Below are 20359 nucleotides of genomic sequence, written 5' to 3' on the forward strand. Positions count from 1 at the left end.
ATAGATAAAACATAACAACCCTGTGTATAGGCTACAGGGTTTCATAGCTAGACTCTTAGGCTGTTTTATGAATCATCCCTAGGATGGCATTAATCCTTCCAGTTGACCAGAAAGTGACTTTCATCATCAGCAATACAGTAAAAAGTTTCACACCATTGTAATACCCATGTCAGTCAACATTCCTTGTCTCTCCCTCTCCCTCTGTCTCTCTCTCTATAGAATGATAGTCACATCTCTCTGGTCTCACGCCCAACTGAAGCCTCCATTAAAATGAAGAGAAGGAACAGAAATAAGACTTCTGGTGTCATTTATTTTCCAGTGACAGGAATAAAACTGCTGTGCCACAGCTTGAAAAACACACAGCAATCGTTGTGTGGTACAATAATGCAAAATGCAAAAGAAAGTATTCTTCCCAGAAAAAAAAAGTTTCCCCTATGACTCCCTTTCCTCCCCCCTCAAAAAATACCATATACAGGATTTCCACAAAAAGTCAGGAAGCTTCCAAAGCCACACTGCTCATGCAAGTAGCATCACGACAGTACAAAGGACCAAGGCCACAGTCTCGCCTTCTGTTTCCTGCCCAGACTATGCCCCCCAGGTCCCCAGGCTTTATAACTCTTCTTTAAAGCCTTCTTGTGTCTCTGGCCAGGATTTGTCTTCCTCACTGGGTGCCAACCATGTGACATAAACCTTCACTGGGTCAATGTTCCAGTGTTTGTGGAAAGATATGGGAACCTGGTGAGAAAGGTAGTCCTCAGGATAATCCACAGGCCGGGCCTGCAAGAAGAAAAGAGAATTATGCTCATTTGTTCACTGAGAACAATCTTTCCCCAGAATAGCATGTGAATGTTGTAACAATTGTGTTCCTTCGATATTCGCTATCAGTTACTGGAATCTCAAGCAAGAAGGGAAATCTGTTGCATTAAAACAATACGCTCCCTCTCACTGTAGGCTTTTAGCCTCTGCCCCTCCAGTTACTTTAATATCCCAAATGCATCACTTTTTGCTTCTATGTTCCACAGTCATGCCTCTGGGAGATTCCTCAACCACAGGTAATAAATACAGAATAGGAGGATTTCCGAGGTAAGTCATTTCAGTTTTTACTATGACTTCTGCAAAAAGGCAAAAAAATTACTTCTATTTCCCAGGTCTATCTAAAGATACTGTAGCCACACTGGGCTGTGTGGGGTGAACAGGGCCTTCCCAGGGCTCCCTCTGCCTGTATTCCTCTGACATTTTGCCAGGAATGCCTGCGTCTTTCAGGGGTACAAATGTGGGGCTAAGTGACTCACTCTCCTCCTACCTGAATATCTCTTCTGGCTCCAGAAGTGTGAATGGACATTCCTGTGTAGCCCAAAATGGTTTACAAGAGCCTAAGAAGTTATTGCATTATCATTTCAAAATTCTCTAAACTCAAGAAATGAAATTAAGCAGAATCATACATAGCCTATATCAACAAGACTGAGTAAGCAACCTACAGGGTTCAGAAGGAAACTGACACCAGATCCTATTTTGTTTGCTCTAAACAAAATATCCACCTTCTCCCAATGCTCATCTTGCTCATAAATTTATACAGCCTAACTGTGTTACACAGTCACTCACTGGGTTAGCAATACTAAGAGTCTTGACTTTAGTTAAATTAGAAATGATACGTTTTTAAGAACAAATCTTCTCTGGGCTAGTATTGTGTTATATTCTGCTTAAATATTTGATGAATATTTAAACTCCTGAATGGTTCGAAGAATACATTCATCAAAATTTTATTTCATCCAGTCCTTGAAACCACCTTGCAAGGGGATCGGATTATCGGGACTCATCCCTAACTAATAGATGAGGAAACCAGAGCTCACAGAAGTTGTGACTTCCCTGGGGTGGCATGACTAGCAAATGTTAGAATAGGGGTGAGGGTTGGCGTCCAGTCACTAGTCCAGTGTCCTAGCAGGATACCTGAACTGGTCCTCAGCACACAGACCAGGCACGCTGACTGTTCTCTAGCCCCTGGCCTCCCTGGGAGGTAGTGTGTGGTTCCAACAGTGATACTTGTGAGAAAGACTTCAAAATAAGGTGTGGGGAGAACCTTCACCCTGGCCATTGTATTGCCCTTTAAAAAGTCTAAGCACTCATGGGGTTGAACACTTAAAAGAAAATTTAAAAGGAAAAGACCATGACACAGAATAAAAACATATTGGAATAAAGTAATTGAGCTGGGGATGTTTTGATTACCAGCTAAGGGGGTTCATATACTATGTGATGTTTACTAGCAATGCCCTCAGAGAGTTTGCCGGTGTGGAGGAAACCTGAGGAGACTGTACTACCAATTCAGTTCTCAGATAAACACACAATGGCCCCAAAGAAAGAAAGAGAAGAGGAAAAAAATCATTGCTTGTTTTTCACATTAAAAAATGAAAGGTTGGCCCTGACTGGTGTGGCTCAGTTGGTTGTGTCATCCCACAGAGCAAAAGGTCCCTGGTTCAGTCCCTGGTTCAGTCCCTGGTCAGAGCATATGCCTGGCTTGTGGATTCAGCCCCCAGATGGATGTGTATGACAGGCAACTGATTCATGGTTCTCTCCCTCTTCCTCCCCTCTAATAATAAATAAAGTCTTTTTAAAAAGTTAAATGTTGAAGATACGAACATGTCAAACAGGAAAGAAGTAACTCCATAACATCTTTCCCTTTACTTATTTATTTATTGCAAAATCAAAAGTTTCACAGCTGTATTTATTTCTCCAATTTAATAAAAGAAAATGATTGTACTGGTCAACAAACACCTGAAGTCTGAAGCCACTCCACCATCTTCCCCTCTGCCCATGTAAATTCCAGAAGTGGTAACTGTATTTCTGGAGCCAGGTATGCAAGGGAAGAGCTGGCCAAGCAAGCTTTCGAAGGTGCTAATTATGTCAAAAAATGAGGCCACAGAAAAGAATAAGATAAAACTAGAAAACTGAATCCAAAGAGGCATCTGTAACATCGCAAAAATCTATACAGCCTCTAATAATCACATCTCTGTGCCCAAAATGCCTGAAGGAAATCCCAAGGAGGCAGGGTCACCAGGAAGGCACTAGTGCAACAGGGCGCAGCCAGGAGGGGCCCCAAACAGGGATCTGTAATGAGGTCCAGAAGAGCTTGGAGATGACCGGCTCCACACCACAGGGCCACACCTGCCTGGAGTGCTGGCCGCTGTGGCCAACAGTGGGAGGAGTCAGAAATGGAGCTGCAGAGAAAGACTGGTGCTGGGATTTAAACCCAGGAGCAGCAGCCATCTGGCATCTTGGGATCCCGCAGCTTTGGAACTGCTTGCTTTCTGCTATGTGGATGCTGCCAGGAGCCTGAATCATGGACTTTTACTTCTTTCCTGAGATGCAGTACCCAGACTGGGCAGAGGGAGAGAGAAGGACTGTGTGCAATTATGGGTATTCTAAAGGACTTTAGTCTATATAGCTTTTAAATAAATAATAAGTCCTTTCCTTTTCACCAATCTCTGGCATTGAGAGATGTCTTTCCTCTGGTGGCAGGCAAAGTGAACCTAGTGGGGGGAGAACCTAGTGGTGGGAGGAGAAAAAGGGGGTCCTTTATATCATTCACCCCACCTCCATCTGTTTGGTAACAGTTTTTGGTGACCACGAAAGGACAATAATTGTCTGTGGCAGACCGAGCCCCTCAGGTGCAGGAGAGTGAAACTTCAGAAGTTTCCCAGTCTCTCAGAATTTCTCTGCAGTCCTCCTGAGGGTGTTGGCCACCAAATCACACCCAGAAAGGTAAAAAGGAAACAAAACGAAGAATGGAGCAAGGAAGTCAAATGGTTTGGTTGAAAACTTGTTTCTGAACACCGTTTTTGAAATAATGGAGTTGTGGATAATGGTTTGTTTAGCCTGCTGCTTCCAGGTTGCCCTGGTCTACTCACTTACAGTTTTGGTGAGCCCATGTGGCACTAAGGGAACCTGTACTCAGGTTTGGAAAGGAAGCAAACCCATAGGCTCTGTGAGCCAAGCCTGCCTGTATGTTGGAGATTGGACAGCAAGCCATGTGGGTACACCACCATTTTGGGTAAAATGGATGGGTCATGCATGTGCACTGCCATCTTGGACAACCCAGTGTATATGAGCACTGCCATCTTGGATGACGGGTCACCTGAGAGTCTCGCCATCTTGGAACTGGGCAAGGTGGTGGGCTAAGGGTTCTCTTCAGATTATGGGCTGTGTGTTGCTGTTGTGTGGGCACTGCACCAGTCAGGTTTTCTGTGCAACTGGTTCTGATAGGGAGGGCTCTGTTCTGAAGGTCATGAACTGGGGTCTAAGGGCGACCATCTGATTTATAGGGTGTTTGCAAGGTCTAAGCTTCAAAAAGCTGCAGGATGTCCCTGCGAATCTAGGGACTTTTAGTGGGACATACCTGTAGTGCTAGGGACTTTTGGCTGCCAGATACTGTGTTTAAGTACTGAGTTTAAGTATAGTCCTTCCCAGTGTGGGAAAGGAACAGGGATTAAAAATGAATTATGGTTAAATCTGGATGGTTAAAACTATGTAGGAAAGGATGTGAAAGTCTTAAACCTGGAGGAAAGGAAACCTCAGCTGTTCGTTTTCTGGTTTTATAGGAACGTGGTTTCAATTTGGTTCTGTTTCTGATCAGAAATCCTCTGTACCTGAAGACCTAGTAAAGGTCACCAGTAACCAGTTGAGGAGAGAATACCTTTGCCGCTTGGGATCCAGGGAGGGTTATTCCAGGCTGATGAGTGTTTCAGCCTGAGGCAAAGGAGCATGTCTCTGCCAGGAGACTGGGCGTGAAAGAGCTCGTCTGTGCAGAGGCACCAGTGGACACACTGGTATAACAGACTGCATCTACCTGTGTACTGTTCTTATGGAACTCTGTGTTTTGGATTTTGCTCCATATCTGCTCTGAAAAGAAAATTGAGGATTCCAGGGAAGGTCAAAACTTCACACCCTTTAGGAAAGTGAACAAGGGAAAGTGTAAAATGTGTAAATGAAAAAGGTATATAAAAGGGTATTAGAAGGAAAAGGGTTTCCGTTCACACTTTGTATTTTTCTCCCTACCTGATCCCTCCAGAATTTGGCATTCTGAAGGAGTGATGACATGTTTCTTTCCATAAATTCATTAAGACCAGTCATTTGTGGTGGTTTGTTAATTGACATTTTGACTGGAATGTCATGCCTGAAGGAGGCATGTCTGGGTTCTGGTCATCACCAGAAAGCCCTGAGGAACTGGGATTGACTTGTGAAGCTAGCAAAAGCCCACAAAAAAAGCCTGGTACCTTGGTTGGTTGTGCCATTCATGGCAATCTTTCTAGGGGAGGAATGAAGGTTGCTTTCCTGAAAGATGGTTAAAATGGAACCTGTAGGCACAATGGAAGCCTCAAGGATGTGAGTGAAACAACTGGTATAGGTGAAGTCAGATGGCAGATGTGTGGGTCTCCCTCTGTGCCCCAAGGAGGAAACTGAAAAGTCAACCTAAAGGTTCCTTGTGTGACTTCCAGCAAAACGGACGTAAAGATCATAGGTGATCCAGGCTGCTCTTAGTGTGTTTATGCAAACAAATAGACAAAATTAAAAGCTGGACTCAATGTAGTCCCTTTAATAACAATGAGGGTGATCTTGGGAAGAAAAATCATGGTTTAAGGAAAATCATAATGCTCAGTATTGGATATTAGAATGGCATGGATAACTGTCTTGAAAGTTTTTCATTTGAAAGTTAAAACTGGGTCAAAAAGGACCTGTCAAATTGCCACTGTGAGATGTCATTGCAGCAAGGGCCTTGCAACAGGATATATTCCCAAAAAACAGTCTCACAGGCACAGAGACTGGCTTGGGGATTTTTGTGTAAATTAACATGTGTTCTTCCTTCTGTTTTTATAAAGCGTATGCCTAGAACCTCATTACCTGAGTGATTGGTTGTAATACAGGCCTCACTTAAGGAGCCCTTTCTTATCATTGCCCCCTGAGACTCAACAGTTTGACTGAACTAAGTGGTTGGGTTCGGGTGGTCTGTGGGTTTCACTTTATAACTGATTTCCTCATTTCTGTCCCAAAGGCTTGGACAGAAAGAGCCCAGAAATCTGAAAGGAGGGAAATCCTAATATATTTCCCTCAGCCCAAATTCAGTATAGTGGGCCACAAGAGTTTCGGAGAGGTGTAGCATGCCTTACACACCTTCCTCCAGATAAGCCATTCTTTACCTAAATCCCTGCCTTCATCATTTAGTGGTTTAATTGTGTTTCCAACTGTCTCTTCAAATATGTCACCTCCAGAATATGACTAGGATGCCAACTGTCCAGTAATGCCAGGCTTTGGACACCAAGCCTGCAACTTCCTGGTGACAGCTAACTGACCTGGATTCCGTAAGGTCCTTCCCCTTATAGGAAGGACTCCCTCCGTGCTGCCCCTTCCCTTTCAGGGCACCCTGACCCAAGAGTAGGTAGGATAACATCCATGTTCAGCCAGAAGTAGTTACAAGAAGATAAGACCTTTGTCCATTGTCCTTTATATGATTATAAAGGGGTTGTATATCTGAAAAGAGGGATTTGTAACAAGGTGCAGCCAAGAGGGGGACTGGAAATAGGGATTTGTAATGGTTTCCAGAAGAGCTTTGAGATGATTGGCTCCACACCACAGGGCCACATCTGCCCGGAGGAGCCAGAAATGAGACTGCAGAGGAAGACTGGTGATGGGATTTAAACCCAGGGGTGGCGGCCATTTGACATCTTGTTGGGACCATGTGGCTTTGGAACTGCTCCCTTTTTGCCACGTGGATGGTGCTGGAAGCCCAAACCACAGACTTTTACTTCTTTCCTGAGATGAGGTACCCAGACTGGGCAGAGGGAGAAGGAAGAACTGTGTGCATTTGTGGGTATTCTAAAGAACTTTAGTCTGTATAACTTTTAAATAAATAATAATTTTTTCCTTTTCACCAATTTCTCACATTGAAAGATGTCTTTCCTCTGGTGGCAGGCAAAACGAACCTAGTGAATGGGGAGAAACCCCTGGAGAAAAACGAGGTGGGGGTCTTTATATCATTCAGCCATGTCCCCAGTCTGTTCTGTAACACTAGGAATAGATGTGCAGGAAAATAGAGACAGCTCAAACTGCACAAGATCATATAAATTGGGCAAAATAAAAACCTGTTTATCTGCAAAGATTAGAGCATAGTGAACAGTACAACAAATGGAGGTTAAAACTGTATTTCCTTAGACATACATACATTTTAGAGCTGTATTGAGGTATGGTTTATACACACACAACTCACACAGTTTGAAAATTTTTGGTAAATATCCACTTAGGCAAGCACAAATCCAGTTTTAGAACACTGTAATTCCCTGGCAAGCATTTGCAGTCAATTCCTATCCCCACTGGCAGACCCAGGAAACCTCTGATTTGCATTTCCTCACAAACAACACACATTTCTGATCACACAACTTCCACAGGTCAGGAATCTGGGCACAACTTAGCTGGCAGCTCCACTTCAGTCTTGCAGAGATGCCAGTGAGGCTCTGGGGTCTCATCTGAGGCTCAACTGAGAAAAAAGCCCCTTCCAGGCTCACCCCATAGTCATGGTAGTATTCAGTTCCTTGTGGGCTTACCTCTTTGCCACCAGGGGCAGCTTGTTTTACCAAACCTTGCAAGCCAAGAAGGCCATAGGGAGTCTGCTAGGAAGAGGGAAGTCACAACCCTTTGTAACCAACTACAAAAGAGATGTCCCATCACCATTACCATACGCTACCCACACTAAAGAGGATTATATAAGGGAATTATACAAGAATGTGAACACTAGTAGGAAGGGACCACTGAGAGCCATGTTATAAATTGCTTGCCATACGTATGTTTAACTTTTAAGAAACTGCCAGAATGCTTCCAAAGTGAGCGCCTTTTATATTCCCACTATCAATAGAGGAGAGAGTTTCCCACATCCTCATCAACACTTGGTATAATCTTTCTGCTTAGCCATTCTAGGAGACATGGTGATGCCTCATACAGACTTGTCTGCACTACCCTAAAAACTGATAGTGTTGAATATCTTTTCATGTGCTTGTTTGCCATTCATGTGTCTTCTTTAGTGAACTGTCTATTAAATCTTTTGCCCATTTTAAAGGGAACAATGTCCCTTGCTCAGCTCTCATCCAGCTTTCAATTACTTCACCTGCTTCCCAGAAGCAAAATGGGCCCTCCTTGTGCTGATTCCCAGGTGGGTGAGTTTGTGTACATTCTAGGACCCAGTAGGTCTCTCCAAGAATTCTCCTGTGAGGCTGGGAGTCTCTACTGCTGCCACAATGCCCACAGGTTTTTCCAGCCAAAGATTTTGAGGCTTTATTTCCCCTTGCTGGAACCCTGGATAGCTTGATCTGTCTTGATCCCCAGTTGTTCCTCCTGGTTTATGCACATGTGAATGTGGGATGATGCCACCCTCCAACTGCTGCCTTGCCACACATCTGCTCTGACCCAGCTGCCCACCTCTGCCCATCCTACCAGTCTGAATGAATTTTTCTTCAACTCCTTGTTTGTCAGACTTCCATACAGTTAAATTTTCTGATGGTTCTAATTGTTCTTTTTAAATTTGTTGCTGTTCTTCTTTTGGTTATGCGAGAAGGCAAAGTCTATCTACCTACACCTCGATCTTGGCTGGAAGTCCAGATGTATATAGCTGTAGTGTTGATATTTTGTACTATGCTCAATTTTGAGTTCATTTATTTTGCATATGGTTGTGAGGTCCTGCATTTGTGGATATATATATTTCTCCAGCACCATTGGTTGCTTTGGCATCTTTAGCATACATGGGAGGGTTTATTTCTAGAATCTATCCTGTTCCATTGTATACCTGTATACTAATTTCATGTTGTCTTGATTATTGTACTGTTATAGTAAATTTTGAAAATCTATAAGTGTAAATCCTCCCATTTAGGTCTTTTCTTTCTTAGTTTTTAAGAACAATACTTTTCATGCCCATTCTCAAGGTTATGGGAAACTGCTTCCCTTAGTTTCCCAGATACCTGGATAAGGAAGGCAGACTGCCTGCCTTTACCCTACATCTGGCATAATTAAAACACAAAAGGACTTAATCACACCTGACATCATTTAGAAAGCAGAGAATATAGGGAGGAATGGAGTCAGTTGGAAGGGAAAAAGTGGTGGGTGGATCTAGAATTATCCATGAAGCAGGGAATGATGGGGTGCTAACTTCTTTTGGAAAGCTGGGAGATGTGGGTAAGAGAGGAGCAAGGCTGCTATCAGTTGACAATGTGGAGAGGTGAGGGAGGCTGGTATTAGTTTAAGTTTATATTTGAATATGATATAAGAGATCAACCAGTTTCTGTTGATTATGTATATTTTGTTTTTCCAGGAGGAGCTGTTGAAAAGTCTATCAACTCTGCAGCGTGTATCTTTACATTCCCTGTCATACATTACTTGTTCATGTAACAGGGTTTGATCCTGGGCACTCTATATTGTTCCATTGTTTTAAGTGTCTGTTCTGTGCCAATACCTTTCTGTTTTGATTACTTTGGCTTTATACTATCGTTTGAGAACATACAGTGATATCTATAACTTTGGGTTTTTTTATTGTTGTTCAAGTAGTTTTCTGCCCCTTCTGCCAATCCCAGCCCAGCCCCCCACCTCCCTACCATTTCCACCATCCCCTTGTTATTGTTTACGTGTCCTTTATACTTGTTCCTCCAAACCCTTCATGCTTTTTCCCTGAAATTCCTTTCCCTCTGGTCACTGTCAGTGTGTTTCCAATTTCAGTGTCTTTGGATCTATTTTGTTTGTTTGTTTGGTTGGTTGGTTGGTTGACTGGGTTCCTGTTAAAGGTGAGATCATATATTTTTGTCTTTTACCACCCAGCTTATTTGGCTTAGCATAATGCTTTCCAGTTCCATCCATGCTGTTGCAAAGGGTAGGAGCCCCTTCTTTCTTCCTGCTACACAAAATTCCATTTTGAAAATGTACCATAGTTTTTGGATCCATTCACTTACTGATGGGCAGCCAGGTTGCTTCCAGTGCTTGGCTATTGTAAATTGTGCCAGTATGAACACTGGGGTGCATAGGTTCTTTTGGATTCGTGTTTCAGGGTTCTTAAGATATAATCTTAGCAGTGAAACTGCAGGGTCAAAAGGCAGATCCATTTTTAGTTTTCTGAGGAAACTAAGTTTTCCACAGTGGTTGCACCAGCCTGCAATCCAACCAAGAGTGCACTAGGATTCCCTTTTCTTCACAACCTCTCCAACATTTGTGGTTTGTTGCTTTGTTTATGAGGGCCATTCTGACTGGTGTGAGATGGTACCTCATTGTGGTTTTAGTTTGCATCTCTCTGACAGCTAGCAATATTGAGTCTCTTTTCATTTGTCTGTGGACCACATGTATGTCCTCCTTGGAGAAGTTTCTGTTCAAGTCCTTTGCCCACTTTTTAATTGAGTTGCTTGTCTTCTTAGAGTGGAATTGTGTGAGTTATTTATATATTTTGGAGATTAAACACTTGTCTGAGGTATCACTGGCAAATGTTTTCCCATACAGTTGGTTCTCTTGTAATACTGTTTTCTTTAGCTGTGCAAAAGCTTTTTATTTTGATGAGATCCCATTTGTTTATTCTTTCCTTTATGTTCCTTGCTCTAGGGAACATATCAGTGAAAATATTGCTGCATGAAATATCTGAAATTTTCCTGCCTGTGTTCTCCTCTATGGATTTAATGGTGTCATGACTTATATTTAAATCTTTTATTCACTTTAATTTTATTTTTTGTGTACACTGTAAGATGGTCCTCAAGTTTCTTTTTTTTTTTTTTTTGTATGTAGCTGTCCAGGTCTCCCAACACCATTTGTTGAAGAGGTTATTTATACACCATTTTATGCTGCTGCCCTTTGTCAAAAATTAATTGACTGTAGTGACTTGGGTTCATTTCTGGGCTCTCTGTTCTGTTCTATTGGTGTATCTGTCTCTTTTCATGCCAGTAACAGGCTGTTTTGATTACAGTGGCCTTGTAATACACTTTGGTATCAGGTACTGTGATTCCTCCTACTTTGCTCTTCTTTATCAAAAGTGCAGCAGGTATTTTAGGTCATTTATGGGTCCATAAAAAAAATTTGAAGTGTTTGTTCTATATCTGTGAAATATGCCCTTGATACTTTAGTAGGTATGGCATTGAATCTATAAATTGCTTTGGGTAGTGTGGACATTTTGATGATGTTAATTCTTCCAGTCTACGAGCATTGTACATGTTTCCATTTGTTTGTGTCTTTTTAAATTTCTTTCTTCAGTGTTGTGTAGATTTCTGAGTACAGGTCTTTTACCTCCTTGATTAATTTTATTCCTAGGTAGTTTATTTTTCTTGTTCTTGTATCAAATGGATTTTTTTCTGATTTCTGCTTCTGATGTTTCATTGTTGGTATACAAAAATGTGTTTGATGTCTGGCTATTGACTTTGTACCCTGCTGTTTTGCCAAATTCATTTATTAGGTCCAGTAGTTTTTTTGTAAAGTCTATAGGATTTTCTATGTATACTATCATGTCATCTGCAAACAGTAACAGTTTTGTTTCCTCTTTTCCAATTTGGATGCCTTTTATTTCCTTTTCTTGTCTGACTGCTGTGGCTAAAATTTCCAATACTATGTTGAATAGAAGTGGTGAAGGTGGACAAGCTTGTCTCAGTCCTGAGCTTAGAGGAAAAGCTTTTAGATTTTGCTCATTGAGTATGAAGTTGGCTGTAGGTCTCTCAGATATGGCCTTTATTATGTTGAAGAATGCTTCCTCTATTTCTAATTTGCTGAGTGTTTTTATCATAAGTGAGTGCTGTGCCTCATCAAATGCTTTTTCCACATCTACTGATATGATCATGTGGTTTGTCTTTGCTTTTGTTTATGTGGTGTATTACATTTACTGATTTGCAAATATGTTGTACCATACTTGCATCCCTAGAATGAATCCCACTTGATCATGGTGTATGATCTTTTAACGTATTGCTGGATGCAGTTTGCCAATATTTTGTTGATAATTTTAGTGCCTATGTTCATCAGGGATATTGGCCTGAAGTTTTCTCTCTTTGTTGTGTCTTCATCTGGTTTGGGGATTAGGATGATGCTGGCTTCATAAAAAGTGCTTGGGCCCTGGCTGGCATAGTTCAGTGGAATGAGTGCGGCCCTGCAAACCACACGATCATGGTTTGATTCCCAGTCAGGGCACATGCCTGGGTTGCACGCCAGTTCCCAGCAGGGAACTCACGAGAGGCAACCATACATTGATACTTCTCTCCTTCTCTCTTTCCCTACCCCTCTAAAGATAAATAAATAAAATCTTTTTAAAAAGTGCTCAGAAGTCTTCCATCATTTTGGATTTTTTGGAATAGTCTGTGAAGAATAGGGGTTAGCTCTTCCTTAAATGCTTTGTAGAATTCTCCTGTGAAACCATCTGGTCCAGGGCTTTTGTGTGTTGGGACTATTTTGCCCACTCCAGGGCAAATGTGACTTCAATTTTGTCAGCTGTTACTCGCCTGTTCAGGCTTTCTGCATCTTCTTCATTGAGTTTTGGAATATTATGTTTTTCTAGAAATGTGTCCATTTCACCTATGTTTTCAAATTTCTTGACATACAGGTCTTCATAATAATTTCTTACAATATTTTGTATTTCCTTGGTATCAGTGGTAATCTCTCCTCTTTCATTTCTGATTGTGTTTATTTGGGTCGTCTCTCTCTCTTCCTTGATCAGTCTGCTTAAAAGCTTGTCAATTTTGTTTATCTTTTCAAAGAACCAACTCACTCCTGAGTTTATTGATTCTTAGAATTGCATTTTTAGTATCTATGTCCTTTAATTCTTCTCTGATCTTGGTTATTTCCTTCATTCTACTTGCTCTGGGCTGTCTTTGTTGTTGTTCCTCGAGTTCTTATAAGCATAGGGTTAGGTTGTTTATTTGAAATGTTTCTATATTTTGGGGGCAGCCCTGTATTCCTATGAACTTTCCTCTCATGACTGCCTTCACTGTGTCCCAAAAGTTTTGGGTTGTTGTGAATTCATTTTCATTTGTTTTTAGAAAGTTTTTTATTTCTTCCCTAATTTCATTCTTGACCCATTCACTATTTACTAGCATGCTATTCAATCTCCATAATTTTTAGTGTTTTGGGTTTTTTCCCTGAGGTTGTTTTGTTGTTTCATTCCCTTTGGATCAGAGAAAATCCTCGAAATGATTGCAATTTTCTTGAATTGGTTGAGGCTTATTTTGTGCACTATCATGTGGTCTATCTTTGAAAAAGTTCCATGTGCATTTGGAAACAATGTGTATCTAGCTTCTTTGGGATGAAAGGACACACACACACACACACACACACACTTAGAATTTTGTCTTAGAATTTCACCAAGACAAAGATTTAATTATGATGTGTCTTGAAGTGGGTGTCTTTGGGTTCCTCTGGATTGGGACTCTGTGTTTCCTGGATTTGTGTGGCTTTTTCTCTTATCAGATTAGGGAAGTTTTCCATCATTACTTTTTCAAACAGGTTTTCTATCCCTTGCTCTTCCCCTTGTCCTTCTGGTATCCCTATTATATGGATATTATTATGTTTCATGTTGTCCTGCATTTCCCTTAACCCCTCTTCATTCTTTCTGAGCCTCATTTCCTTTTCTTGCTTTTTCTGTTTTTTTTTTCTACTTTGTCCTCCAGCTCACTGTTCCAATCTTCTACTTCATCAATCCTGATTTTGATTCCTTCCACTGTGTTCTTCAGTTTAGAAATTGTATTCTCCATTTCTGCTTGATCCTTGTTGATAGTTTTTATTTCCTTTTTCATGTTGATGTAGTTTGCAGTGAGTTCACTGTAGTTTCCCTGTAGTTTTGGTAATTCGCTGTGAGCTCATTGAGCCTCCTTATAACCATTGCTTTGAATTCCATGTCTGATAGTTGACTTGCCTCTATTTTGTTTAGCATTTTTTCTGAGGCTTCCTCCTTTCCTTTCATTTGGGAATTTTTTTCTTTGTCTTCCCATTGTTTGTGAGAATCCTCTTGTTAGCCTCTGCTTCTTAAATTGATCTGTTCTGACTCCCTGGGTTTATGGTGTGAACTCCTAGGGTAGAATACCTGTGAGATTCAGTGGTTCAGTCTCCTTAATCTCCTGACCTCGCTGGACTTGGGCTATCGTTTATGTTGGCTCTCTGTATGTCTTTGGGTTTTGATTGTTGTTGGGTCTTTGTTGGTTCGGTCCTTCTCTCCAGCTGGTTAACTGAGGATCCCTCCATCCCCACATCTTGTATTCTGTTGTGCAAGTGTGGTCAGGTTGTGCTGAAGATGATTCTTCTGTGCGTACAAGGTTTTGAGGCTTCTCTCAATCTTGTTCAGTTGTTTATTGTGGGTAATTTCTCCAACATTTAGTTGTGTTTCCAAATAGATCCTGAACTGATGTTAGTGTGGCTTCCACTCCCTTCTTCACCTTCTTCTGTTGGTGAGTTCCTTTGTTGGTGAGTTTCCTCTTCCAGCAGGTGTACTAGTGTTCACCACTCCCACCTTGCAAGTTCTCTGGAGTAGCAACATGAAATCTTTGTCACTGTCTCTGTTGTTGGGATGACCTGTGTTTGGGTCTAACCTTGATCTCCTTTCTAAAAATTGCTTTGTATTTCCATATATCTTGTAGAATTAGATTGCCAATATTTATAAAGTCTGTTATAATTATGATATGAATTGCACTGAATCTTTAGATCAATTTGAGGAGTGTAAGGAAAGAACATTTCCTTGAAGTTCTATTTTCATGAAAAGAAAAAAGGCTTAGCCCATTAGAAACACCTCATATGCCATGAGAATAAGATTTGTAGTTATTTGTCTAGTTAATTGCTCTGACCCAAAACGACAGTAAAACTTGCCTTATCTCTTGGAGAAGGACAATGGTTACATCCCTGAAATAGTCCCTAGATACCAGGAAGACATGAACACAATGACCCTAGGGATACACTTACATGTTAAGGAGAAATTAGGTCCCTGAAGAGATTTTCTTAGCCTACCAAAAAGCTGGAGTGAGGGGGAGAAAGGGACAGCAGACACTTTCATTTTCATAATCAAAGAAAATAATTTTCCTTGTCCTTCACCTATAGGTATCTGGCTACTTGCATAGGACAATTGAACTGGCTACCATCATATTGCCCTAGAGAAGAAAAAAATCAGGTCAAAAGGGAATGGGAGAGAAGGGTCAGGGTGTGCTTATTATTTAATGTGAAGAATTTAATTTAAAAATCTGTCTCTGATCCAGAACATTTTCATGTGGACACTTAGATATAACAAATAGTCAATTTGTATTTTAAATAAATACAATGAATTAATAACATGAATTTAAAATGAATTTAAAGAATCAACAGTGAAAATTTCCATCATACCAGTATTTAGTCTTTCAGTCCATAAATGTCTCTTTACACATTTATTCTTTACTGATATATACATACAAACAAATGTACACTCTTTTATATTTTTCCTCATATTAAGCCTTTCCAGTATTCTGCATTCCTTATGATATATTCCAATTACCATGCGGTGTTACTTCCTTTGAGCCCAAAGGAAATGTCTATTAGAAAAGGATTCTTTCATATTTTGTTTATCTGTGAATATTTTTATTCTGCTTCCATTTTAGACACAGAGTTCTACTGGATATAGAATCACTGACTGATTACTACTTTTGTTTTTTTCCTTTAGGCTTTTAAAATTATTTCTAATGAAAAATCAGCCAATAATTTTAGTTCTGTTTCCCTTTTCATTAGTTTTTTAAAATATTTTTATTTATTTATCTTTAAAGGGGGGAGGGAAGGAGAGAAACATCAATGTATGGTTGCCTCTCATGTGTCCCCTCCTGGGAACTGGCCTGCAACCCAGGCATGTGCCCTGATTAGGAATCGAACTGTGATCCTTTGGTTCACAGGCCCTCGCTCAATCCACTGAGCTACACCAGCCAGGGCTTCATTAGGTTTTTTTGATGTTTTTACAATTTTCACTTTTTCACTGTCTTTCAAGAGTTTGACCATGTGTGGTCAAATGTCCATGTGTGGTTCTTCTTTTATTAAATACTTTTAAATATTGTTATTGTTCAGTTACAGTTTTCTGCCTCTTCCCCCCACCCCTAACCACCACTCAGCCTTCCCCATCTCCCTCCCCTGTTTCTACTCCTCCACATTTTTGTCAATGTATCATTTATAGTTGTTCCTGTAAAATCTTCACCCTTTTCCCACCATTATCCACTCCCATATTCCTTCTGGTTGCTGTCAGTTTGTTCTTAATTTCAATGTCTCTGGTTATATTTTGCTTACTTGTTTGCTTTGTTGATGAGGTTCTGATTAAAGGTGAGATCATATGGTATTTGTCTTTTATCACCTGGCTTATTACTCTTACCATGATGCTTTCCACATCCATCCATGCTATTGCAAAGGGTAGGAAATCCTTCTTTCTTTCTGCTGCATAATCCCATTCTATAAATGTGCCATAGATTTTTTTTTATCCATTCATCTACTGATGGGCACTGAGGTTCCTCCCAGCACTTAGCTATTGTAGATTGTGCTGCTATGAACACTAGAGTGCATAGGTTCTTTTGGATTTGTGTTTCAGTGTTCTTAGGATGTAATCCTAGCAGTGGAATTGCAGGGTCAAAAGGTAGTTACATTTTTAGTTTTCTGAGGAAATTCCATACTGTTTTCTGTAATGGTTGCACCATTCTGTAATCCCACCAACAGTGCACTAGGGTTCCCTTTTCTCCCTGAAAGGAGAGAAAAGGTTGTATTTTCTCCACAACCTCTCCAACACTTATTTGTTGATTTGTATGAGATGGCCATTCTCACTGGTGTGAAGTGGTATCTCAATGTGGTTTTAATTAGCATCTCTCTGATAGCTAGCAATACTGAACATCTTTTCATTTGTCTCTAGACTCTCTCTATGTCCTCCTTGGAGAAGTGTCTGTCCAAGTCCTTTGCCCATTTTTTAATCGGGTTGCTTATCTTCTTAGAGTGCAGTCATGTGAACTCTTTACATATTTTGGAAATTAAACCCTTGTGTGAGGTATCACTAGCAAATATGTTATCCCACACAATGGGTTCGCTCTTCATTTTAATGCTGTTTTCTTTAGCCATGCAGAAGCTTTTTATTTTGATGAGATCCCATTTGTTTATTCTTTCCTTTATGTGCCTTGTTCTATGGAACATATCAGTTACAATATTGTTGCATGGAATATCTGAGATTTTCCTGTCTATGTTCTCCTCTAGGATTTTTATGGTGTCATGAGTTATATTTAAGTCTTTTATTCACCTTGAATTTATTTTTGTGTATGGTGTAAGTTGGTGCTTGAGTTTCTTTTTTTTTTTTTTGCATGTAGCTGTCTAGCTGTCCAACACCATTTGTTGAAGAGGCTATTTTTATGTCATTTTATGCTTCTGCCCCCTTTGTGAAATATTAATTGGCCACAGAGACTTGGGTTTATTTCTGGACTCTCCATTGTGTTCCATTAGTGCATGTATCTGTTCTTATGCCAGTACCAGGCTGTTTGATTGTGGTGGCCTTGTAATACAGTCTGATATCAGGAATTCTAATCCCTCCTACTTTGTTCTTCTTTCTCAAAATTGCTGCAGCTGTTCAAGGTTGTTTTTGGTTCCATTCAAAGTTTTGGGTGTTAGTACCATATGTTAAATATGCCATCAATACTTTAATAGGTATTGCATTGAATCTATAAATTGCTTTCAGTAGTATAGACATTTTGATGATGTTAATTCTTCTGATCCATGAACACAGTATATGTTTCCATTTGTTTGTGTCTTCCTTGATTTCTTTATTCATTTTGTATAATTTTCTGAGTATAGGTCATTTACCTCCTTGGTTAGGTTTATTCCTAATGTACTTCATTTTTCTTGTTGCTTTATCAAATGGGATTTTTTCCCTAATTTATTTGACATTTCATTTTGGTTTACAAAAATGCCTTTGATTTCTGAATATTGACTTTGTATCCCGCTGTTTCATCAACTTCATTTATTAGATTGAGCAGTTTTTTGTGAAGTCTACAAGATTTTCTAGGTACACTATCATGTCATCTGCAAGCAGTGACAGTTTTGCTTCCTCTTTTCCAATTTGGATGCTTTTTATTTCCTTTTCTTGTCTGACTGTTGTGGGTAGGACTTTCAATACTAGTTGAATAGAAGTGGTTAAGGTGGACAAGGTTGTCCTGTTCCTGATATAAGTGGAAAAACTTTTTGTCCATTAAGTATGACGTTGCTTGTAGGGTTATTGTATATGGCCTGTATTATGTGGAGGAATGCTCCCTCTATTTCCATTTTGCTGACTGTTTTTATCATAAGTGAGTGCTGTACCTTATCAAATGCTTTTTCCACATCTATTGATATGATCATGTGATTTCTGTCTTTGCTTTTGTTTATATAATGCATTACATTTATTGATTTGTGAATATTATAACATCCTTGCATCCCTGGAATGAATCCCACTTGGTCATGGTGTATGATCTTTTAATGTATTGCTGGATGCAGTTTGTCAATATTTTGTTGAGGATTTTAGTGTCTATGTTCATCAGCGATATTAGCCTGAAGTTTTCTTTCTTTGTTATGTCTTTATCTGGTTTTGGGATTAGGATGATACTGGCTTCATAAAAAGAGTTTGGAAGTCTTCCATCATTTTGAAGTTTTTGGAATAGTCTGTGAAGAATAGGGGTTAGCTCTTCCTTAAATGTTTTGTGGAATTCTCCTGTGAAACCATCCATTCCAGGGCTTTTGTGTGTTGGGAGGTTTTTTTGATTACTGCTTCAACTTCATCTGCTGTTATTGGTCTGTTCAGGCTTTCTGCTTCTTCTTCATTGAGTTTTGGAATATCGTATTTTTCTAGAAATTTGCCCATTTCACCTATGTTGTCAAATTTCTTGGCATAGAGGTCTTCATAGTAATTTCTTACAATACTTTGTATTTCCTTGGTGTCAGTGGTAATCTCTCCTCTTTCATTTCTGATTGTGTTTATTTGGGTCCTCTGTTTTTCTTGATGAACCTACTTAAAGGCTTATTGGTTTTATCTTTTCAAAGAACCAACTCCTGTATTTATTGGTTCTTAGAATTGCACGTTTAGTCTCTTTATCCTTTAATTCTGCTCTGATCTTGGTTATTTCATTCCTTCTACTTGCTCTGGGCTGTCTTTGTTGTTGTTCCTTGAGTTCTTATAAGCATAGAGTTGGGTTGTTTATTTGAAATGTTTCTATATTGTTTAGGCAGCCCTGAATCGCTATGAACTTCCTTCTCATGACTGTCTTCACTGTGTCCCATAAGTTCTGGGCTGTTGTAAGTTCATTTTCATTTATTTCCAGAAACTTTTTGATTTCTTCCTTGATCTCATTCTTGATCCATTCATTGTTTAACAGCATGCTATTCAATCTGTATGAGTTGGCATTTTTTAATTTTTTCCTTGAGGTTGGTTTCTACTTTCAGTCCCTTTGGATCAGAGAAAATCCTTGATATGATTTCAATTTTCTTGAATTTGTTGAGGCTTCTTTTGTGTCCTTTCATGTGGACTGTCTCTGAAAGTGTTCCATGTACATTTGAAAAGGATGTGTATTTTGTTTCTTTGGGATCAAAGGTTCTATACATATCAGTTAAATACATTTGATCTAGGACATTGTTCAGTACCGCAATACTTTGTTGATATTTTGCTTGAAAGATCTATCCATTGTTGACCATGTGGTGTTGAAATTCCCTACTATAATAATGTTGCTGTCAATATGTTTCTTGAAGTCTTCTAAAATTTTCTCTATGTATTTGGGTGCTCCCATGGTGGGTGCATATATATTTATAATGTTTATGTCTTGATGGGTTCTTCCCTTGAGTATTATGGAGTGATTTTCTGGGTGTCTTTTTATGGCCCTTTTTTGAAGTCTACTTTGTCTGATATGAGTACTGCTACCCCTGCTTCTTTTTCTTGTGCACTTGCTTGGAATACTTGTTTCTAGCCCTTCACGTGCATTCTGTGTACGTCTTTTGCTCTGAGGTGGGTCTCTTGTGGGCATCATATGTGTGGTTCATGATTTCTTATCCATTCAGCTATTCTATGTCTTTTGATTGGAGCATTGAATCCATTTATATTGAAAGTTATAATTGATAGGTCCTTATTTTTTGTACCTGTGTTCCTCTCTCTCTCACTCTCCTCCCACCCCCTCGTTCTTAAAGCAGACCCTTTAGCAACTCTCGCAGAGCTGTTTTGAAGGAGATATATTCTTTTAGACTTCTTTTGTCTGGGAAACTCCTTATTTCACCTTTCATTCTAATTGAGAGCCTTGCTGGATAGAATACTTTGGTTATAGGCCTTTACTTCTTGTTACTTGGAATATTTCTTGCTGTTGCCTTCTGGGTTGATGCATTTTCAGTGAGAAGT

The 20359-nt window shown here is 39.8% G+C and overlaps 1 protein-coding gene across 3 annotated transcripts in view; it reads right to left on the reverse strand.

Moving 5' to 3' along the window:
• Positions 1–287: 287 nt before the first annotated feature.
• Positions 288–20359, reverse strand: part of B3GLCT (beta 3-glucosyltransferase) — a 133263-nt gene continuing 113191 nt past the window's right edge. For all 3 annotated transcript variants that reach the window (XM_037037140.1, XM_037037141.1, XM_037037138.1), the window contains one exon: positions 288–777. In XM_037037140.1, coding sequence (XP_036893035.1) covers positions 610–777 — 168 coding nt within the window. In that variant the 3' untranslated portion in view covers positions 288–609. The remainder of the gene's footprint in view (positions 778–20359) is intronic.

The sequence above is a fragment of the Sturnira hondurensis genome, unplaced genomic scaffold, assembly GCF_014824575.4.
Source record: "Sturnira hondurensis isolate 20B ecotype Veracruz unplaced genomic scaffold, ASM1482457v3 Scaffold0022910, whole genome shotgun sequence".
In the NCBI taxonomy this organism is placed as follows: domain Eukaryota; kingdom Metazoa; phylum Chordata; class Mammalia; order Chiroptera; family Phyllostomidae; genus Sturnira; species Sturnira hondurensis.